This window comes from Ischnura elegans, chromosome 6 (assembly GCF_921293095.1).
Source record: "Ischnura elegans chromosome 6, ioIscEleg1.1, whole genome shotgun sequence".
Lineage (NCBI taxonomy): Eukaryota > Metazoa > Arthropoda > Insecta > Odonata > Coenagrionidae > Ischnura > Ischnura elegans.
In genome coordinates, this window is record NC_060251.1 from 95751342 (window position 1) to 95776576 (window position 25235).

The following is a 25235-nucleotide window of genomic DNA, read 5'->3' on the forward strand; positions in this document are numbered from 1 at the left end:
CCAATCTGGCCTTTTTCAAATGAGGATAAAATTGACCATTGCCATTCGTCTAAACCGGTATTTATAAAATCAAATAATTTGTATATTATGAATACACTAATGGTGGGTAACGAATCGCAATCAATGCCTTTCGTTTTCTTTGATGAAGGAAACTACCCTATTGGCAGATGTATGCATGAGTAAAGATAGGTAAAGAGGAGAATCGTACAGAGGAGAGGTACTTAAAAGACAGACATTCGTAGGAGGGGAGCATGAAGAAGAGGCAAACACAGGAGGGGAAAATGGAGGAAAGGCACACAGACAAGCAGCACATAGAGTGGAGGGACACCTAGGAGAGGCGCTTTTGGGATTTTGGGGGATAAAACCCCCCCAGAGCTCAGAGAAATTTTTTAGTTAAATCTATTTTACTTAATTGGATTGATATTACTTATAGAATAGTGTAAGGATTAATAAAATATCCCTTACAAAGCCTTAAAACTCACCATTTTGAACCATTTATCTTAAAATTCCGCAATTTATTTATCACCCAAAACCCCCCCCCAGCCTTAATTCCTAGCTGCACCCCTGCGGAGCAAAGGTGCATACACAGGGAGGAAAGAGGCACAGAGAAGAGTCGCATGGAGGAGGCGTGGATAGAGGAAAGGTGTGTGGAGGAGAGGCACACAGCACACAAGAGAACAGGCACATGGAGGTAAGGTACTTGGAGGGAAGGCACACAGAGGCATGCTTCACAAAGACAAGATCGTGCTCAGAGGGGGAATCGCACCCAGTTTTGACTCCTTCCCAGTGAGAAATGGGTGGTGGAATCCACGTGGAGAATTAACGTGGATACCACGTGTTTTTGGTCGTGGAATCAACGTGGAACCCACGTGGAAATTTGGTGGAAAAATTAAAACAGCAGTTGGTGCTGTCCTAAAACCAATAAAACCTCAACCACTCTATATCTAAACCTTCTATATATGTGTCTACGATTTTTCATGTGCTCTCATGGCTGCCTTTCCACGAATTATATAAAAATAGAATGTGCGATACATTTTCACATAATTAGCGTGGTTTCAGGATGATAAATGAGGCAATGTCACACCAGAGAGTTAAGTTCCACAAATTAGAAATTCTGTTTAACATTTTATGATAATCACCACAAATCCACTTGAAATCAACGTGGATGCCACGTGGGTCCAACCACTCAATATCCACCACCACCAAATATCCACCACTCAACGTGGATTCCACGTGGGTTCCACGTGGATTCCACCACCCATTTCTCACTGGGTTGACTGTGACCTGTGTACCACTCAGCTCTTGATGCAGAGTTACATGATTGTGCCAACTCACTTGTACTTGGCCCATCACTACAGAAGACACATTGGCACGAATTTCACTGAAAAAAGAGCTGTAAAGAATGTTGTTAGAAAAAAATCAAAATGAATTCTTCACCTAGAAATCGTCATTTAAAATAATGTCACCATACATGAAGAATTTACTCCTTTAGTCAAAGGGGAAAATAAAAACAACATTTCAATTTTAAAGTAAGCTTTACTAAATATACATGTCTGCATGAAAAATGCCTTGTAATCAGTCTCATGGTAATAGATACAAAGATCTAACTGACATCTTATTAGTGAAAACACTGCTTATCAAAATAAACTCTGGAGTTTTGCGCTGAGAAAATACTTGTAGAGCATGTAATACTGTTATCACATTTTCATCCATGAATGAATTTTATGATTGAATGAGAAAAATGAAATGCAATACAACTATGACTTAATCCTCAAATCATCTCCTGTAAACTCAGGTACAACCCAAATGATGTATGAATATGTATACTATATAACCTACTCCTTAACAATAAGAAATTTGGCAGTTAACCCTGTTTTGGTACCTATGCATCTATGCATACCATTTGCTGCATGAAATCATGTCTAATTCCTGATACTTTCTTGATTCTAGAGGTCTATAAAATCACATCAGACAAATCTATCTCATGTGTGTTGAAAGATGTAGCAAGAAAAAACTATAGAATTGTAAACGAACAAAAGACCAAGTATGGTTGGTTATACTGATGAGTAGGGTTGACTGCCCAAAATACAAACATTGGTAACCAAATAAGGTAAGTAACACATTGGATTACAGCAATTAATTTAAACCAAATAAATCTCCCCTCACAAAATTGACGGTAGCAGACAAGTCAAGTGGACAAATGAGGAGTGACAAAATCACAAAATATCTATTCAAACTTTATGTTTCACGACCCCTTATTATATATATATATTTTTTTTAGATCACGAGATGACCCACATCTCGTGATCTAAAAAAAATATATATATAAAAATATCTATTCCTTGCACCAGGAGACTTGAAAATACTTATTCTGTCCTGGCTGATTAGAGATTATTGATTTTACTGAACTGAGATAAAATTAATGCTTCAATTTGAGGTAAAGAAACTTCCGCATACTTAAAATCTAACCATACACAGCCAATGATGCTGGCCTGCCTGCCATAAGCAATGATATGTTGCTGCTTAAATTACCTGCCTATACTCTTGGCAGGGATGTAATTTTATTGCCTCATTATTTCTTTTTATCATTTATTGTTTTCAACTTCCAAAGTAATAAATTCACTTTTACTTTATTTGTGATTCATGAAATAAAAATAATTTTAGTATAAATTAAAACAATTTGGCAAAAATATATGATAAATTAATTTAAACTTTTCACCGAATTTTTCTCGCCTAGATGTTTTCCTGAAGAATGAACTAGCTGGCTTTACCAGCGACTTAATTGAACAAATAAACATATTAACCAGCTCATAAAAGAGCTTTGCCCAACTCAACATTTCCCTTAGCTTGGCAAAGGCTTAGGACTAGAGGTTTCGTCTCTGGCTAAACGAGAGATGCTACCTCATTATAGTGTAATTTGATCCCATACAATTTGGCTGCATCATGGCACACAGGCTCCTAAATGGAGCATCCCTCGCACTTACTTACCAACCACACTTTACCCACCCAACAACAAAGTAAATAATTATACACACAGCATCTTTTACAACGCATTCTCTGCCTCCATCTCACAAGAAAGGAAAAAAAAATACATCCAGTCGGCATTCATCCATTTCTGAGACATTAATTTACAAAGGGAATCATGGCTCACAAGTGACTCTTTCTTAATACTCAGTCAGAGGAAGGTCCAGTGAGGTTTGCCCTCCATAAAAAAAGGGATTCCCTGACTGTGTACCCCCTAGGAATCTCCTTCGGCAATGGGGACATTTTCACTCGTGGGGGAGGGGTCAAGGACAGGCTCAGAAGTCGAATGGGGCATCTCACTATCTGAGTCTTTGACTGATTTTGATTCTTCAGAGTTCTTTGGCACTTGATGGTTCTCCGCTGCGACCTCCCCATTGCCCTCAGAGGCGACACCGTTCCCTTCCATAGGGGCCCCATCACCATCTTCATCTTCACCGCCTTTCGCCCTATCCTTCCTTAGGGTGCACTCAGCAATCAGATGCGACTCAGATTTACAGTGATGGCACCTTTTCGGTTGCGGGCCCATTGTACACTTGGCAGCAACATGATTTGCAAATTCACCACAGTTATAACACCTGTAAATGAGATAAAAAGTAAGTGGCTATGCTTACCATTAAATAATAAAAATGAAAAGTAAAGTACCAATTGTTAAGTAATAAAAATGAAATAGGAATAGTGAGATGGAGTTTAGCAAAAGTTATATTTTGCAAATGTGAAATGCTTTTAGATATTGGATAAATTTTTCATCATAGGACTTCCACTAATTGTAAGTAATCGATTGGAGTACATAATGAAAATACAGGAAGTGAAGCATATCATCCAGCAGTGGCATAACTAGGAATATGGTTTGGGGGGGGGGGGAATGGGGGGTCTAGGAGTGAGCCCCCCCTCCGAGCAACAGGGGGTCCGGGAAAATGTTTGAAAAATTACATGCCTGGAAATACATTTTACATCATTTTGGCACATAAAATTTCACTTTGAGTAAATGCAGTGATTATATGTCAAAACTAGACAATAGTTTAAAATATTTTTTTTATTTCTCTGAGGTTTTGGGGGGAGGATCTATCCCCATCACCCCCCCCCCCCCTCATAGTTACGCCACTGTCATGCAGTAACAGTCATTCACTACAGACTTGCACTATTTTATGCCCAACTTGCAGCTTTTTATAGTGAAATATGCCTCATCTATTTGCACCTGTAATTGTCTAAATATGTATAAAGATAAGTACTCTTCCCCTCTTCCACTTGGCACGCAAATGGAAGCAAAAGATCATTTGAGATAATTTTCCCTTCAATACTCCTGCAAGGAAATCAGGACATATATAAAATTGAAATTAAAATAGGTATTGTGTAGTGGTAATATTGTGGTCTTTCATTGATGGAGAATTTTCTTATTGAAGCTGATAGAGAACACGGCGATTTTCCTTTTACCGGTTATCTAATAGATACCCACTCCTTATTATATCATTTTAGACAAACAAAATGATTTTTCCTTAAAATTTACACTTTCCAAATTCGCAAAATAAAGGCATTTAGTAAATAAACTTGTATTTCCTATGCCCCACTAATGCCGAATTTTACAGAGGAACACAAACCTTATTTTCCGGAATCTCTTTTTGGTCATCGGCCTCCTGTGAGAGCCATGACAGTCCGCTCCTCCAGGACCGGTGACAACAGTTGCCTCCAGTCCCTTCTCGGAAGTCTTGCAAGCAAATTCCACCTCCTCTTCATCACCTAAACTCCTAAAGCCACTCATTTGGATCACACTCTGGAATGAAACAGAAAAATAATTAGTTGATACATGGAATGAGATCAAAATAATTAAAGTAAAAGGTTTTGCTAAGTCACTCCCAAATCTTAGCGGAAAAGATCCATTATTTCTGGCTTCTCAGGTTTCTGCGGAGTGACATGATTCTCTATTTTTTGGGTTACAATGCATCCAGATTAAAGGTGCTGCTTTGCATTTTTCTAAATTTTTATGGGGCATGTTTTTACCACCTTTTTGCCTATTTGTTTGCTGAATAATTGCCCCTCTGAGCGCTCTCTTCCATGATAAGTGGAGTATGGAGAGGTGATGTATGCTCTCTACCAATCATGGAAGATAACACTCGGAGAGGCAACAAATCAGCAAACAAATAGGCAAAAAGACGGTAAGGACAGGCAACAAAGACTGATAAAAATGCAGAGCATCATTTTTGATCTTAAGAAGCCATAGGATCACTAATGAAACCAGTGGTGCAGCGATGGGGGGTTTTGAAGGATAAACCCCCCCCCCCCCCAGAGATCACAGAAATTTTTTAGTTAAATCTATTTTACTTAATTGGATTAATATTACTTATAGAATAGTGTAAGGATTAATGACATATCCCTAGGAAAGCCGTAAAACTCACCATTTTGAACCACTTATGTTAATTTTTTTCTGGTGCAGGGCCTGCACATCTCCCACTTGGGTATTCCATACCCCCAGGACCAGTGGTGGATCTAAGGGGGCTATAGTCCCCCCCATTTTACACTAGATAGAATGGTAATTTTTTTCCGACCCCACTTATGCTGGGATTTTAACCCCTACTTAGCTCCCCCCTTGTCCCTATCCTGGATCCATCACTGCCAAGGACCTCAGTTTTAGTTGTGCCTGAAACCCCCCTAGGCTTGATTCCTAGCTGCGCCCCTGGGTGAAACTATCCGACAGAAAATCTGGGCGTGGAGTAACCCAAAAGATGGAGAACTATAAATTACCTGTACGCAGTCATTCAGGCAAGACAATTACTCTACTGCATTGAAGTTTGCTTTCTCCTTTCACATTGCTGAACTGTGTGAACTTACTTTTGCATTTCTATTTTCATGCCCATACTTCTTTTGGATGAAACAAACCGTCATTCCATTCCAATTGGATGAGCAAATAGTATAGATTTAATACTTATTAACTTTTATTCACACTAATTTGAAGTTGGGAAATATAAAATTGATTGAAAAAGAAAGCCCTCACTTTCCTACGGCAGGCAAAGGGTTAGATGGATTTAACTTAAAAATAACAATCAGTAAACTTAAACATTTACTTTTGTGACAAATAATGAGAAGAGCAGAAACAGAAAATGCTCTGAGGCACAAAAACCTCCCTTCCATTGACGACGTTTGTATTGCGAAAGTAAAGCTAGCATATCAGCAACATTGGACCAAAAGAATTTTGTCACAATCCGAAATCAAAGCCATGATTTCCAAAAGATTACATATCCACTTGGAGGATATTTAGTGCTCCTGTTCATCTTTGGGGCTACTCTGGCTGACCATTTGATTTTATTTATTTTTGTGGATGAATATTGCATATATGGTATAAAGTAACATAACTATTCGTAGGAAAAATTGATGGCTTTCCTAAAAGGTGTTTGGAGTGACTGGGGACCTTTGGTAGTGGATCATGATGGGGGCCTCCTTGCCGTGGGATTCGAGGGTCCTTCCCCAGAATATTTTAGGAAACTGAATGCCCGGATATGGATTTTGATGCTATTCTGGCTCTTAAAAAACACATAGAAGTCAATAAAAAGAGCAATTTTGCAAGAAAAAATTTTGTGAAAAGTGACAATTACGGAGCTTATAAAATTTAATAATGTATGATGGTTCTATAATCTATTTATTGAAATTGTTCCTTTAATCTGTATTTAAATCTAAAAATACCTCTAAAATAATCTTTTCGAATAACCCTTTCAAAGAAGCATCAGGTTCACTACATGTATTTTTCTGGCATCTTATTTTATTTTTGTATGTGGTCTTCTTACACTGAAAATGATTACATTGTAAATAAAGCAAATTTATGAAAACTGAGAATGTTATCATTGCAAAAAAACTTTGGTTCAGGTTATCCGAGTCTTTTTTTTTACTACCCCTATCATATACCCTGCATGATAAACGCGAGTGTTGTGAGGGCCCGGTAAGCTTGGGACCATCGGCAATCGCCGACCAGCCAGACCACCCCAGGCTTTGCTAGTTTCAGAGATGTACGGAGGGAATGGTTTGCCTCAAACCTTTTTGCTTAAAGGTCAGAGGCTGTTTCGGAATTCATGGCTTCGATTCCAATGGCTTATTTCCAATTCCTCACCTGATGCACAAAAACGTCTTGACCACCGTCGTCCGGGGTGATGAATCCCCACCCTTTGGCAACGTTGAACCACTTGCACTTGCCTCTGCGCCTCCCGCTACTCACACCTGAAATTCAGTGAAAGAATAAGATTGTAGTTTTATGACAAAAATATTGCTACAGATACCACATTCATTTGATGACAAAGCACAGCGGCGTAGCCAGGGGGAGGGATCCGGGGGGTTCGGACACCCCCCTAAAATATAAAAAAAAACTCAATTATTTTCCATCATGAAAGAAAACAAAATATTGAAAAATTATGATTTACAAAATATTTCTCCAACAAATGAAGTTTATTTGATTATGAAAAGTGTTAAAATTACTTTAAAACCCTCAACTTAGTACCCTGTTTCAAAAAGATTTCCCCCCCTGGCCCTCCAAGCAAAATTCCTGGCTACGCCACTGACAACGCAATCAACAGATGGAAATGATGGAACTCCTAATTGAGGTTCATAAATGTAGTATAGAGTTTAAAAAAAGCTGTAAATAAATATTTTTGGAAGAAACTTGAATTTGCACTTATTAATGATCAATTGCATGAATAAGAAGGGGAACCATTCACCCCCACAGGCTGACAAAATCATTCCAAATTATTGCTTATATATGAACTTTTAAAACACCACAGTTTTCGCATATTGTACAGTTTAGCAAAAGGAGCATAAAAATAATATTAAAAACGTAGGTAGGTAAACATTAAGAGGTCTTGCTTTGCTGCCCCCCCCCCCCCAATAGTGTCTCCTTACAGGTTCACCACCCCCTAAATTAAAATCCTATTTATATCATTGCTAGCGATACAAAATATTATCTCGAACATAGTAATTTTTTTTGGAGAATGTCATGACCAGTCAGATGCTTATTAGATAGAAAGGTTTTAGCTGGGGGTAGAAGGAGAAAGGGGTGAAACACCCTGGAATTCTTTTGGAATTACTGTCGCATAGGTATCCAACCTTCTGAATAACACTTCAACCAACTAAATATTACTCCCCCTCCAAATGATCCACACCCCAATACTCTTTCCAGCTTAAGTCTTGGAGGAGGAGGTGGGCAATGGATAGAAAAGTGGAGAAGAAGAAACTCGACCCCTATAATTCCAAGAGGAACATTAAATTACTCATCAAGAATTTTCTCTCCAAGGGTGAAATCGCAGGTGACTTAACCATGGCCCTCTACCTGGCTTATCTGCAGCCTTTTCTTAAAATATTTATTTGAAAAGTCTTTAAATTACCTACCTTATCTAATCTAACAATAAGTATATTTATCGGTCGTCTGACGGAAGAAATTTCTAGAATACATAAATTCAATTTGGGAACTTTAGGGTAAAAAGATTCTTGTCTTAACTTAAAGGTGGTTAAGTCGGAAGTCACAAGTTTTCAGTATGGATAAGACGTATCAAAGTTGTAATTCAAGCAAATATATCAACAAATCAGCCCAATGTATCGGATGCCATCACGCAAAAAGTTCGAGACACTATCAGGGGTCTTATTGAGTACACAACATTCGCTCACTGGAAATGATTGGAACACGTAGCAACACAATAGTAACAACCATTGAAGGGAGGATAAGGAGGAGGATAAAGGGAGGAGATACTGACGTCAACAACTTTTCCCGCGAAAGGGTTGAAAACTTCGATTTACCAAGGCCGATAACTCGAGAAGTATGCTAGATGTCGCAAAATAATCGAAGAAATTTGGCTCGGTATTAATTTTCCGAATTTATTCAGAAATGTAAATATAAAATATCTGCAATAAAAAATAAATTTGTGCGTGCCTAAACAATTCATCTCACAAAAAAGCTAATTTATACCATGCAAATAAAAATGAATAAAATATGAGGGCTGAGTAACGTTTTTAGCATTGGCAAAACTCAAAATAGCAACAAATTCGTGGTAAAATTCTTTGTTTAATTCTGTTTTTAGGTGATGGTTTTCCGGGTTTACACCGCGTTCTGTTTTTAGGTACCTAAGTATGTCTTTGAAAGACGGCTTTAACTTTTTGATTAATAGGAAACCATGGTGTCCATTGCCTGGTACCAAATTATGCTCTAGTTATACTCCGTATCCTTTTATAGCCCGCGGGGAAACACCCCTTTAGAGCTTAAAAAATTCCGATTTGGCACGAGACACGAATAACAGGTTATCTCTAACGAGGAGACAAGTGCAGGGATGAATGGGGGAGATGCTCGGCAGATTGTGAATGGCGCGTATGGCACCACACCTGACGCGACTACTGCTGGACCACGCGCCGTCCTCTACAAAGACGCAGATGAAAAGGGAACGGCCATAGAATTCACAGAGAAAAATAGAAGATGGAGAGAAAAAAAATGAACCAGTCGAGAAATGCGCCTCCGCATCCAGAATGGAATGAATGGGCTCCGTCGACGACTCTCCCTTCATCGGTGACCAGGGCAACCGCGTCGTAAACATCCTCCATCAGTCCAGTTCATCCCGGCAACCGGTTCTAGGTCTCTCTCTGCTTTCGACACACAGGAATCAACGAGATGCACACTGGCGTCAGATGTGGCGCAAGAATGTGCGAAGGGCTAAGCTCATTAGAACCTATCCATTCATCTGCATACCGACCGCAGGGCATCGGAGCGTGGCAGGGGGTGTTTTTTTTTAATGTTGGACTAGCTTGATGCGAGGCGATTTTTTGTGGAGGTACTCCATCAATTAACATTCACAAACAAATTATTAACTAGACAGGTGACTGTAAGCTACAGCTTTCGTCGACTTTTCATACCTAAATCCAGTGAAGGACAGCAATCGAGAAAATTATATAGGTATGGAATTATCGGGGGCGTTAAATTATTTTTCAATTTGTAGTCGTCATTATTCCTTTTTTCGCAAAAGATAGTTTTGCTCGAAAGACCATGAAGGGAGGGAGACTGGCAGAGTACTTCTTAAATACTCCATGCACCCACCCTTTTCGGTAGAATACTTTAATAACATAATTAAATTACCTACGAAAGGGTTAAGGTCATCAATTTTTCGATACGAACAGCTCAAAAAGTAAAGACCGCTGCACAAGGTGACTTATCATGCGAGTGATCATGCTGAATGATCATGCCATTATTCACGGGATCATGCGAGCAAAATAGAACATGTTCTAATTTTCACTGAATGATAATGCGCATGACGGTTCATTCGCGAATTTTTCCGTTATGATTTAACGTTCCTGAATGATTTAATCATTTAATTCGCATGATCATTCACCGTGAATAGCGGCCTTAAGCGACGTATAGAAAAAAGGGAAAATATGGGTAATCTTATCTTTCACATTCTATCACAATCTACAATAAATTAAACTTTGTGAAAGAGCCAATTGAAGCCAACACAATGTTTTGAGTTGGTAATGATAGTTGCCAACAGAACTGGACATGACCGATCAAGAACAGATATCTTACGGAGAGACATGGAGAACATTATCCTAGAACCTCACTAAATTTCTAGGCCTGACAGAAACGATAGGATTAGAGCGATATTTTGTCGAACGAATAGGCAAATGAATTCGTTTTTCACAGAACAACAACGGTTTACTGCATATCACTTAATCAGTTTCCGTGGTGGCTCCAGGGATGGAAATTCTATCCATCTTTCCATCACTCGACAGTAGAACTCAGTATCCTAATCACTCCAACGTGCACTTCATTTTCTTATAAACGGATGGTGTCCTAACACCCCCCGCCATTCGCCTTTTTGGGGTGTATTATGAAGATTTAGATGAATGAAACACGTCACTGCACACTTCCCAAACCTTACCTTCGCGTTCTCGTCCTTCGATAAATTTGACGTTCATCGGAAACACGACGGATGGAAGTCATGCCTGAAAGGCCTGTCGATGAATCCTGCAGCAACTGATGACCCCGTCAACGATTTGTCCACGATCAACATGATGACGCCTCGCGTCCGATGCGGACAACGGCACCTTCCGATCAGCGGAGCGTTCGTCGAATTTTCGCGATGCGTAGTAGCGGAACACGAAGTGGGTGGGTTCAACGCCGGCGATTGGTGGCGCAGCAATATAAATCCTCTCCTCCAGGCGCCCTTGATCGTCCTCCGAAGGGGAATCGACCCTTCCGCACAGCGAAATAGCGCTGCTCACAAAAATCCTTCACGCGCTGGACCACTTACGAAGGACGTTGACGTAATCTAACAGTTTTCTTCAAGACGGAAAAACTTCCACGCACATATGAACCTCCTCCTAGCCACAAATGAAGCGATTGGTAACTACCACGCGAGAGAGCAGATAATGGCTTATGCAGGGCTCCTTTCAGCGGTAAAAAGCATGATTGATTCCTTAAACTGATGAAGTGTATACCTATCTATCTTAGAATTCCAAAAACAAAAAGGAAATAACGTGGGCTACGGAAAAAAACTACGCAGGGGTTCTAAATACCATGGCGTATGTTAAATATTAAAGTGTGCCTGTAAAAAGTAACTTTTTATTCCAAAATTAATAAATAATTCCAACAATTAATTTATTACGAACAACTTAATATGAACCACTAACGGCAATATTCAACTGTAAAGCAAGAAGAACACGAAGTCCGGAAGGATCACGTCCTGTATGTTAGATGCGTCACCAGTCTTTCAATAATTTCCCATTTGGTAGGGCTGGAAATATACAGTCGAAATTAATCTATAAGCCGAAGAAAGAGTCATTCGGCAACTTCCTCTCAAGGGTGTTCAATATATAGTCACGACTTAAAATTATACATTACTCTCCGCGGGTCTTACACGGATTTAGTAATATATTTAATGTTCTAGGGCTTATGTCCACTTAGAACAAAAACAATTTACTTCACAAACATCATAGAGTAAATATAAACATAGAACCATGAAATCAACTCTCTTACTCGTTGTGAGCGATAAACCAACAGGACAATACAACAAAATAGTTCCATTATACAAAGTTAAAAAAATATACCATGCACAATGTTCCAAAAATTATAATTAGTCCCATCATAATAACTATAATTAACATTTCAGCCCATTAATTACCCAGCGATAAATCACAGAGAGCAGAACCAATGTGGAAGAAGCTATAGGAACAGCTTTACATAACGGATGACGGGAGAACTACGAAGAACCAAAAAATATGCGGTGCCTGGGCAAAGATACACTCCTCCACCAGTGGCGCGATGCCGACGAATTTGCTATCGTAATTTTTTATGACTGCTCTGCCGGCGTCTCTTCGGTATGTTAATTGGGGGATGTTAACGATCATATTGCTGTCAATTGGAAGGGGGAAAACTTTATGGTTGAGCTGCTCTGAAGATAAATGTTTAAACGATCGAGTTTTTTTTCTATACCGAATTCTTAGTGCTTACATAATCGGGTCAAGAAATTAGTGGACTGCCACTGAAAGCGGGTCTTTAAGGAATGCATCATAAATCGTGAGAAAATTTCACATAAAACTTGACCTGGAACACACCAGGATATTTTTCGTAGGGGAATATTAAAAACTTCGACGAACATATTTAAAGGAAAACTTAGTGTCTCTTCACCAATGACAACTCAGAAATAACGGTATCGAATAGCCTAAAAATGAACAGTTTGTGGGGTGGGTTAAATCTACTGGTCAAGTCCCACGGGGCAATTCGTACGCTCGAATGATAATATTTATTGCAACTGATAAATATCTTTGTTACATTTCATGCACATATTTCTTACATTTTACATGATAAAACTTGAAATTATCCCTTATAGTGATCGGCAGCCTAAGTAAAATAGGAAAGAGCTAGTTAGGATTCGAAGCCCGAAAAGCGTATTCTATTCTTCTAGATGAATTTCGATAAGGGAAAATAATTTTTCCCCTCGGTGTGATACCGGCACTTGCGGAGTGCATTAGCGGGCGACTCCGTGAAGATTTATAGCTAGCAGGAAAACAGAGTTAGAAGGAAGCAAGGAGGGTAGAATTCACATTACCCGCATTTATGTCCTAAAAAATATAACAAAAAGTCTTTAAAATTTACTAACTGATGATTAACTTTGTGGTATTCCATTATAAGTTTTCTTGGACATCACACAATTACTTAAATTATTGAAAGTCAGGACAGTACTCTTATAAATGAATATATTTACCCATCCTTTTCCCCTAATCTGGCGTCCGATTTAAAATTCATCAGGTGACTAGGTAATAATAATGAGATAAACAGATCATAATTTGCGCCTGAAGATGATTATAATTCATCGAAACCCGGGTTGCGCGCTGTAAAAAATAAGTGGTATAAGTATTTTTGTAATATCCAAGAATCCAAGTCTTTAAATTCGCTGCTTTACCATGAACTAAGAATTAAGAGTACCATCTCAAATTGCAAATCAACATCAACATAGTACCTTGTTTTTGTTATGTAAAGACGCATGAAAATATTACAAAGGAGACAAAAAGTTAAAATTGATCACTGCATAGGTTCCTAAAGCTGAATGTAAACTGAAAAGAGCAGCTAAAGCAATTTTTTGCTCGAGTAATATAAAAGTAACCCGTATTAATACATTCTGAGTACATAGCACTCAAATAGACACCATAGAGAAATAAAAATGCAACATGATCATAAAGTGAACCATTCCTAAGGCAGAAATGAGTTAGTCCACCAAACGTATTCTTTGCCAGTTCCGATATACATTGGCACATAAAAAGACATTTATTTCTGGGTTTTCTTAATCCAAAGTAGTTCAGATTTTGGGCAAAGAAGCAACGAAATTCTTCCACGAGGAAACGAAGTGGCATTTCTGGAACATTGAGAAATATACCGTTCAAATTGCATGTTCTGGGATAGGTGCTGTGAGAGTATTGTGGAGAATGGAGAAAATAATGCTGACGATGAGAAAAGGAGAGATGAAGCGCATGACGTGGTGGGTGAGGAGTGAATGAACTTGTAGAGGAGACGGAAGTTTAGGACTACTTAGTGGAGAGGGAATTATAAAACCGAGTTAGAAGGAAGAATGTTTGATAAGCAAGGAGGGTGGAATTCACTTTATTGTGACGGGAAAAAATCCCCAAGAACTGGAATCGAACCACGGACCTTTGACATTCCGGGCCACTAAAAAGACCGCAGAAAGCCAAAGATCTGTGATCCGATTCCCTACACGGGAATTTTTTTCCCCTGGCAATTATGCGACTTTCATCGCCATTTACGCAGAGGGCTTTAAATGTATGGCATTCACTGCCAAGCGCGATCTTCACGCTGGGGTACGGTTCACCTTTGCGTAGTGGCTTCTTGGAAGCCCGTATTCTCTTGCGTTGCCATACTTGATGTAACGTAATCGCCAAACTTCCATCACCGTGAACCTTGATAAAAATGCCCTGGGAATCAAGGAACATGGATAGCGTAGTGGTCCGGAAAGCAAAAGGTCCGTTGTTCGATTCCCGGTCACACGGTATCCAAGGGCAACCGACGGTAACTTATCCAGCGAGATGAGAACTTAATTTTCCTTATCAAGACAACAATTACCGATGGCGGCGTTACTATCAGTGACGCCATTTTTCAAGATGGCTGACAGAACGATGGTAAAATCAAAAAAGACATTACCTAAGCATTTGCGAAAGAAGATAATTTTAATTATGATTTATCTAGCTAAAAATTCCTTTTAAAACCTCGCTACGATGAAAATCATGAGTTTCTAAGCCCTTAGGCTAATCTAGATCAGAAGGAAGCTGCATGACAGTATCAATCAAGGTGCTTATAATATGCCGAAGCATTAAAGGTAACTATTGAACACCGACTCGCTGGATCACATTGCAATATTCTCAAGCTATATCATTTGAAATTCATTTAATTTAAGGACTGAATCTCATTTGATATTCAATCTTCCGCTCCATTCTATAGAACCATATTTAATTTCAGTAATTTTTCGTGTCCTATTTTTGCGCAACAGCCATCTACTTCACCGAAAAAGTGTACCTATGTTAACCTATTTATCTTTTTTAATTTATCAACTCAATAATTATTATACTCTGTACTAATAAGCTCAATATTTTTCATTGGTAAGAGCAATTTAATGCCTCAGAGTTGCTAAAGAATTTTTTATTTAAACGTAACCTGATTTCTGCGAGTCAATTTGGCTATTACCACAATAGGGTGGTTTCCTATTATTTTTTTATTGCCTAAATCGAAAGATTATTACTCCTGGAGTACGTATTTCACGCTTTTAGATTTTTAAATGGCGATATCTATTTTTCGCGATTAAATGAAAAGTGAAAATTTACAAGAGCGCGAAAACGCGACGCGTAAGTATGAATGCCGGGAAATCTCTCCGCGTGACGTATTTCTGGTTCCCGTTGCCGCCCTGCGAGGTGACCTTGAGGCGAGGCTTAGCGCTGATACAACGCAGGCTGCTAGCGGGTAGCCTAGTACCCTGCTGGCTGGTAGCACTTGGCTTAAATAAGGATTATTAATAACTTATCAAACGAGGAAAACTTTCCGACCTTAGCCAGTTTTAATAAGTGATTGTTAAGACATGTTTCCCTGAGCTCTGCGCCTCATGCATGCATTGGTAACCTCAAACGATGTGTAACTCCTATCTTCTCGTATAGAAACTAGGTCCCTGTGACGTCGCGTGGAGTGGCATCGCATGGGCGCCAATCTGGCCCTTTTCAAATGAGGATAAAAATGGACCATTGCCATTCGTCTAACCCGGTATTTCTAAAACCAAATAATATGTATATTATGAATACACTAATGGTGGGTAACGAATCGCAATCAATGCCTATCGTTTTCTTTGATGAAGGAAACTACTCTATTGTGAAGAAAGATCAACTTATAAAAGTTTGTTATTGACTTTAAATGGTGTCATACTATATTTTTACAGAGTTAAACTCATTGTTAAAGTGCGATAATTGAGGGATGCGAGCACTAATTCTAATCTATTGCAATGGATTGCGGGTTGGCTGCGGCGTTCCACGTGGGAGAGGATGAAGAATCATAGGTGACGAGGTTGCCTAGGTGATGCGGAGAATGCAGCATGCCTAGGGAAAAGTAGAATGCGGGGTGGTGACGGGGGGTGAAAGGGGGGTGGGGGAGTGCATTCCAGAGGGTCGTAGGGGAAAGGGGTGGGGGGAGGGAGGAGGGGACTGGAATCCAGGCGATCGGGGGGAGGGGGGAATGTGACAACTCGGGTGCGGCCCAAACGATGGAAGCATGGTAAACAAAAGAGGTACGATTCAATTTAGCCCCAAATAACATAACGGACTACTTACGGCTTTTTCATATATATCTCTACCCCGAAAGCTAATGGGCTGTTAACAAGAAATAGTATGGAGAACGCTTTTCTGCGATAGTAATATCAAATAACAAAAGGTGGTAATTAATATTACAATCGCAGAAGAGTGTCTTCCATACTTTTTCTTGAAAAAGCCCATTGGCTTGACCACAATAAGTAGTGTACTTTCAAATAATGTTTCTCACACTTATGAGCATAGCCTATTTTTAAATATTACTAGTCATCACACAGGTTATTTTTCGTGGCTACTCATAGTTACTTCCCAAAATATGTAATCAAGGCTCCATTCTGTATGAATTCTTCAGAGCAATAAAATAATTAATTATTATTTCGAAATGGCGTAACCCTGTCACAAAAATATCGCTGGCGTGAGGCTTATGTCCTTATTGGTGGATGACAAGATGACAACTGTGTATTTCATTTACTTATACAAGCTACTCCGAAAGCAGCCTCAATAGACTTGTGGCAGGGAGAGAGACACGAGCCGTTAACAAAACAAAGAGAAGGAAGAAAAGGAGACACACGGTACCGAGTTTCGCCTAACATTTATTAAGTTCTTCATTGCTCAGGGGTAAAACGAATTCGTATCCCTATCCGTTCAACAAAATCTCTCTTAATTTCTTTTCATCCAACATGTACTGACAATAGGGTGGTTTCCTATTATTTTTTATTGCCTAAATTGAAAGATTATTACTCCTGGAGAACGTATTTCACGCTTTTAGATTTTTAAATGACGACGTCTTTTTTTCGCGATTAAATTAAAAGTGAAAAATTTCAAGCGCGCGAAAACGCGACGGCTAAGTAAGTATGAATGCTGGGAAAAGCCCGTGTGACGTCTGCCTGCTGCTGTGTGAGGTCAACTGGGTGCGAGGCTATGAACGCCGCTACGATGCAGGCTTCTTGCTGCCGAGCATGGCGGTAGCGTAGAGTACCCTGCTAGCAGGCAGCGCGTGGCTTAAATAAGGATTATTAATACCTTATCAAACAAGGAAAACTTTCCGATCTTAGCCAGTTTTAATAGGTGATTATTAAGAGATGTTTCCCTGAGCTCTGTGCCTCATGCATGCATTGGTAATCTCAGACGATGAAAAACTCCTATCTACTCGTATAGAAACTAGGTCCCTGTGACGTCACGTAGAGAGGCATCACATGGGCGCCAATCTGGCCTTTTTCAGATTAGGTTCAAATGGACCATAAAAATTCGTCTAAACTGGGATTTCTAAAACCAAATAATTTGTATATTATGAATACACTAATGGTGGGTAACGAATCCCAATCAATGCCTTTGTTATCTTTGATGAAGGAAACTACCCTATTAGTGAGCAAAAAGTCATTCATTGCCGCTAGCGTGACTTCATGGAACCAAAACTCATGATGTAAATGATATTAATAACTTAGAAGTTTTAATACAAAAACTATTTATGTTGAACAAAAAATTAAGTATTATTTTCATCCATTCCGTCGTAGCTTCTACGAACCTAGCTTCCCTCAACTGTACAACTAGCATTTTTGCTAAAACCGTCTCACTCACCGTAACACACCTACTGGCTCGATCTTTGCATCTCTTCTTTCCCATTCCTCAGCCGTCAAAGAAACACAGCAGACTTCATATTTATTTACAAATACATTGCGACGACTAACTACCAGGGCTCATCATGATCGAAAATTCGTGGCCACGTATTTGTTGTGACTAAAGCCGTCTCGACCACACCTTCTCAAGATTGCGGGGCGGAGGGCTAACTGAATGCTGTTGGGAGGTGGGGTGAATAAACTTGGTGGAATGGGATGAATGGGTTGGAAGATGGATGCGACCGCCTCCACATAAAGGGGCAAGAGGGACTGGGGGGGGGAGTGGGTAACCTCGTGGGGTGGGGGAGAGAAGGAAACCACTTCGATTCCGAGAACGGTGGCATTCTTAGCAGTCAAGGACCATAATCTCAACCTTTTCGATCGATCACAACCGAACGATTTGCCGCCTAAAATTATTCGAGCTTTATCTATTTCATTTGTTAGTTTGCCATATTGTAATAGAGATCGGGTAGGTGTGTTGGCTAGAGTGTTGGCTTTCCACCCCGTGGGCTAGGGTTCAAATCCCGGCGGTGGCAGAGAATTTTCAGAGGCTCCTGATTCCTGCTTGTGTGGAGGACATTTCAAGCGCAGAACTCCGCCCGTCGGATGGAACGTTAAGCCGTGATCCCCTAGGGGCCTATCGTTAATAGTAGGCTAACGCCGACGCCGGGTTTCTCTCCACCCTTCCTAACCTATCCTTAGCACAATCCTATCCGTCTTGGCGCAAATAACCTCAGCTGTTTGGAGCCTCCTCTAAATACCATACCGTGCTTATAATGTTAACATTATTATGTTAGCATTATATACGTTTTATTTTACTATATTTCTTTTTAGTAAAGAAAAGTATACTCATAAAGAAGAATGCCAATTTTAAGCACACTCATAACAATATAAATGAAACAGAGAAGATAATAAAATTAAAAATCAAACAGTAAATAAACAAAACAACAAACCTATATGGCGGCCAAATCTTTAGTATTAGCAAGTTATTAGGTAATTTTGCATTAAAAGAAGATGTTGCCAAGTCAGAAAAAATTTTAATTGATAAAGAAAAGGGAACAATTTCAGTCGGGAGAGAATTTCTTACGGCGGAAAGACGGTAGAAAAAAGAACGCTAAATTTCTGATAGCATGCGTATTGGCACGTGGAGAATGGGGTGCAAACGAGTGTGGCGGGAAGGTACACGTATGTTTTACACATTTATGACCGGATAAACAATATTTGGATACTATTTTGCGGAATAAAAATACCTACGCTGCCCAATTTATCCATTCCTTGGCTACTGGTTTCACTGAGCATTATGCTGCACAGATATTCTTTACTATAAGTACCCACCGTTTTAGTTTTTTATTCCAGTATCACAAAATATTTAGAATTCATGGAAGAAAAATCAAAGATATGACCTGACTTACACCACAGTACCGAAGACCAGGTTTATAAAGTCCTTTGTACATAATAAGACACAGTTATCTTATTAACACCAACCACATCCATTTTTAACTCAATCCAACCCCACCTATGTACCACAAATTCTTCCAAATTTGTTATCATTTTTGGTTTATCTTCACAGCATCAAAACAGCGCAATTAAGCTTTGGCACTCACTCACAAAAACGATTGCCACCCTTGGTCTGGAACTTCTACACCGGCTTTGCTTCTCGGTCAGTCGTCGGCGGCTTTGCTGATCGGTCGTTAAAAGCAAACATTTCCTCACCTATTTGTTGTTTCATTTTTTGCTTATATTTTGATTTATTTTTACCTCCCCGAAAACAGCACATTTAAGGTCTTCACATCAGGGGATTCTCACAATTAACAACTATGGACTATTACAAACACCCATGACCTGCATAAGGGCATCCTACCCTGGCGGAATTTGAAGCCGCGAACTTCGGTTTAGCAGTAGAGGACTTTACCCCGACGCCACAATTTATTGATAGCTTATATTGTTGATCGCAATATTAAACCAACATTAAAAATGTATGGATGGATTTCTTTAAATATTTTATATATGGAATACATTACCCGGTGCGAAACGTGAGGAATGTTCACTGCCATTGTTCGCCGGAAAAAACAGACATTACATTATTTTACCCAACAGCCACAAGCTATTTCACACTAAAAATTGTACTGAGCTGCCGAAACCAGGATCAGTTGAGATAAATATATTCGTTCGTGAAGTCTAAAATGGTGTTTTCTTATTAAGATTGACAACTTCCACAACGAATCACATGAAACGATTTCCTGTATTCACCTTTATAGCTAAAATTGATACTATTCATTGATAAATCATAAAACTATGAGAACAAGGGCCTTAAGCCAATGTTAGGGCCTTCAAACCCGACTGGTAGAGACAAATTGGACGTTCCCCTACTACTGGTCCCGCCGATTCAGGCGTTGAAGTCTCCGCAAGGCACAATGCACTAGCACTGTGACTGATTCATTCAAATTCCGGCGAAATGAGAACCCAGACGATAGTGACGTACTCAGAGAAGTAATTGAGAATCTATATTCCACAGATAGGTAAACGAGTAACCCCGCGGGTACCCGAATTAACCCAGTTTATATTTTAAAAATATGTAATCAATTCAAATTCAGCACGAAGAATTTAACGCGTATTCGACGCCATCTACGACTCTTTTGCAGAACCAATAGCAAATTTCCGCCAACAAGGTATTGAAATTGAGCTATTTCTATGCCGCATCGATGTATTTTCTGGAGTTTATTTCTCACTTCTATACTAAATCCATCTTATTTTTCATTCCGAATCGCATTCTTCCGCGATCAGAGATAATTCCACGGTTATAGCTAACAAAACACGAATGAAAAGAGCACTGATGCCTCGTTCACATTACGACTGTCCGAGCGATCGTACTAACGATAGTTGGCCGAACTAGCCGTGTGAATGTATGTCCTCACAATAGTTCACTTAGTTCCGAACGTTGCCACTTTACGATGGTTAGGCGCTGGGAGACCGGTAGAGGAAACGACAAGAGAAAGTCGAAAAGTTCGTGAAGCTCCCTTCGCTCTATTTTTTTCATTGATTTGTCCAAGCAAGAGAGATTATTGGCGGAAGAAAAATTATTCGTTAAATACATGTTGAACACAGTAATATATTGACTTTGCATACCTCAACAGCTGTGCTAATCGTCAATTTCTCTTTCACTTTAGATGTCAGTACTAGAGGTCAGGACAGATTTTAACCGTCGTTGTGTGAATGCACGATAGTTCCAACGATCGAACAATCGTAATCTGAATGAGGCATAAAAAAATAATACGACAATGGTCGTTCGAAAGTTTCGCACTAATGTTCCCTTTAATGAATAATAGACCAAAGGTAGTACCGTCCTTCGAAAAACTTCCTCTGGAAAGAGAATGAGATGAGCTGAAAGATTTGGCGACCAGCAGTCATGGACAAGCAGGGACGCAAGGCCTTCTGGAAGGCGAGTCCTTTGACCCCAAGCGATCCCTACTGATGCGACAGTGGGTGGGGCGGGAGGGAGCGACAGACGGGTGGTCTCCTGTCAAGTCCTCTCGCCGAATCTAGCCATCGCCGAGCTAAAAGGAGCAGCGATGAAAACACGGCCGCTAACATCTCCCAAAACATTTTCCCAACATTCCTCCCAGAGCTTCTATTTTTTAACCCCAACTTTGGAAGTAAGGAACGCATGCACGCCAATGGAATATCGGTCAGCCTAATTTATTCGAATGGCTACTTCGATACCTCCACTGTAAACGCTCAATCGTCCACCGAATCAAATCCGCTTATCTAGCAACCCAAGTTTTTGCAGTAGAGGCGTCGAATTGCTGTCGGAATTTTCCCCTAATTCATGATGTTTCATTTTTTTAACATTCTAAACCAGGGGTCTCCAAAATACGGCCCGCGGGCCGGATCCGGCCCGCGCAATCGTTTCAAGTAGCGCGCGATTCTTGCTCGTTTAACACTGTGAGACGCCGCTAGGAGAATTGCAGCGCTGTACTGCACGTCAAAGTCACCTGCAACTGTTCGTAAATAAGAAATACGCCACCGGATATTTCAGTAGACGTTGGTATCAAATACTTCAGTCATCGGCAAATTTGGTATCCGGCCCGCGGGGCGATTCGGAACTTGGAATGTGGCCCTCGTGGCCTAGTAAATTGGAGACCCCTGTTCTAAACAATCATACTATACCAAATTAACTATATTTCACCTGATTCTTTCACTAGCACGAAATCCCATTCTCAAATATACCAAAACACACTAAAATACAAAAGAAACATACTTACTCTCACATGGACGAAAGCGCTGCCACAACAATTATATCACTTCTATGTAATATGGTACTTTTCTGAATGAGGGAATGGTACAATATCGTTCAGATCGGTGTCCATAACAGATTACAACAGGAAAAGCGGCTAATTTATAAAACATTATTTCACACCGTAAATTGTCCTTCTAAATTACATAAAATCCAAGGGAATGAATACCGAAATTTTGAGGTGGGCGGTTCAGATTACGCTGGAGTGGGTTGGGCTTCGGGTTGCGTCGGGACATGGTGTTTGTATAAAGGACACTAATTCCTCGTTGTTCATAAGTGCATGCTCGAAAAATCATTTCTCACATCGAGATAACTTATTTCCCCCTAACGTTACCCTAAAAAGCACATTTACTCTCAATTTCTTTCACTTCGCTGAGCCGCTGGTTGATTCGATCGTCAGCGGAAGACGATGTAAACGCATTACCAATGTGTTTTTTAGATAAGTACCGTTAAATTAATTGTGGTCGCAGCGCTTTCGTCGATATCTTGTATTGTTTAGAATTTTAACTAAGAAAAAATATTCAATTTGGCGAAAATTTGACAAAAATTGGTAATTCGATAAAACTATACTGTTACCGGAATATCTTCTTGTTTATTAACCAATCTCTAAGGTGATAATGGAGATGACTTTTCTAAATAAATAATTAATCATGTAAATATTAAACTCTAGATAAATAATCTATCAATTTTGCCTAATGATAGCGCAATGTCTTGAAACTCGTCATAACTAATTCAAGACATTAAAAAAGAGCGTACAGTAAAAAGTTTTGTTTACTTCAATTGATTAAGTTTTTCTCGCCTCCCTTAGTCATGAACGCCAGGCTGTTTTTACGCTGTTTACAGCAGCGGCGGTGCCAGGAAAAGAAGCACACCTTTTGATCCATTTCTGAGGCATTTCCGGACTGACCGCCGAAAAAGAAGGCGCAGAAGGGAGCAAGGCCTTCTGATGCAATAAGAATAGCGCATGATTTCTGCGTAGAGGCGTGCGCCAAAGATCGAAGCCCAACTGTTGCCGACGACAATCTGCGCGGACCATCAATCATCACGCAAAGGCGGTCGTCCGGATGTTCCCGGAAGGTCAGCGATGGTGTTTGAGAGTGCAGCTGATGGTCGCACCTGCGGATTTCCGAAGTCCAAAAAAGGAGAGAGGCAAGATATTCGAAATAAAACACTCTCCCTTTAAATTAGAGAAAGTGATATGTGTATTCCTTCATTTTGTTGTTTAGGTTTAGCAGCCTTTTGACATCGCTTTATTTATGAATTTTTACGTAGCTTTTCTGGCAAGTGTGGACATACTGGGTTAGTACTGCACAGGTTTCCCTCCACCGATGGGGGATCCCGTATACCTTTACCTAAATCTAACCTTACGCTATACGTATACGGGGTATTTCAGGAGGAATTTGCAATACTTCAAGGGAAGGTAGGGGAGACAATTTTAAGCATTTTTTGTCCTATAAACATGGGTTCGCAACTCCTTAGTTACCATGGCAACGCAAACATTTTTTGGACGCAGAAAAGTTTCTCGGGTTTTCCACCGGCTGATTCCATCTGATCATTCAGAAGATCCCCTGAGGATGAACAGCAAGTTGCTGCTCGAAACGTCGGGAGACATGGAAAACATCGACCGGTGGAAAACCCGAGAAACTTTTCTGCACCTGATACGCCAGGAAAACCTAAGATCGTACATTTTTTGGACGCACTTTGCAGTTACCATGAAAACGGTTTTTCTTGGGTTTCGAATCTTAACGAAATTTGATTTAATACTCTGAATTTTTAAGGACATAGGTTGGCCGAAAATGTGCGATAATAATGGACAGAAAAAATTAATCTCAAAGTGGGTGAGACTGCACAATCGTATTGTTGACACTCGCTCAAAGCTAAAGTTTAATTAAACTCAAAGATAAATTGTTTCTGACAATTATAATCGCACATTTTCGGCCAACTTTAATTATTTAATGCACTAAAAATCCAGAATACCTATTGAATAAAATAATGAAAAGACTGGATACTGAAGAAAAACAGTTGTCATGGTAACTGCAAAGCGCATTCAAAAAATGTTTGCGTTGCCAAAGCTCAGTAACTAAGGATTTGCAACCCTATGTTTAAGGAAAAAATTGCTTAAATTGTCTCCCTTACCACCTCCTGAAGTATTGCAGATTCCACTTGAAACACCCTGTACATTATCTTTTCATGAAATGAGCTTAAAAATTGAGTTAGAACGTGCACATAGAAGATCAGCTAGGAACGTGAAAAGGCGTTACTCTAGTCTTACTAATGTTGCTGACCGCTTAGAACAACTCGGATGGGAATCGCTGTCAGACCGTAGACTCAAAACTAGACTAAACCGATTTAGTAAATATCAGAGTATTTTATTTTCCGACGAAGTAAGTTAGTAAAAAGTCTCACAAATGCCAACATACCACGGTAGATCAGATCATAAAAATAAAATAAGAGAGATAGACTGTAGGACGGACAGATTTAGAGCATAGTTTTTTTCCGCAATCGACGCACATTACATCCATTTTCGAGTGGTATAAACGTTTCCAAGATGGCCGTGAAGACGTTAAAGATGACGAACGGCCGCGGGCGCCCCAACACATCAACGACCAATGAAAACGCGGAAAAACTGAAATAAATTGTTATGAAAATCTATTCTAATGAATATCTAACGGGTATTATTGTGAAAGCGACAACATTAATGTAGACGAATCAATAAATAAAAAAAAACTAAAATCCTCGTTATTTTAAGAACACACCTCTCCATCCCTCAGGAATAATAAATTCCACAAATTTACGCCAGATACCATCTTAATTGATCCCCTTTGTTTTTAAAATTGAACGAGAAGATTTTTAGATACATGAGGTATCTTCTAACTCGGGTGAAATAATTTTGCAGCTGTTAATACGGCAACACACACAACTCGCGTTGAGACTAGGGTTCCGCCAGTGCATCTTCGGCACCTCAAACAATTTTATGAGGAGAAGCCGTCGCGGAA

At 39.7% G+C, this 25235-nt stretch overlaps 1 protein-coding gene across 1 annotated transcript in view; it reads right to left on the reverse strand.

The window, feature by feature from the left end:
• Positions 1-2335: 2335 nt before the first annotated feature.
• LOC124161218 (protein lin-28 homolog A) overlaps positions 2336-25235 on the reverse strand; it is a 109743-nt gene continuing 86843 nt past the window's right edge. The window contains exons 2-4 of the mRNA XM_046537481.1: positions 7118-7224; positions 4620-4792; positions 2336-3599 (exon numbers count right to left, since the gene is read on the reverse strand). Coding sequence (XP_046393437.1) covers positions 3239-3599; positions 4620-4792; positions 7118-7224 — 641 coding nt within the window. The 3' untranslated portion in view covers positions 2336-3238. The remainder of the gene's footprint in view (positions 3600-4619; positions 4793-7117; positions 7225-25235) is intronic.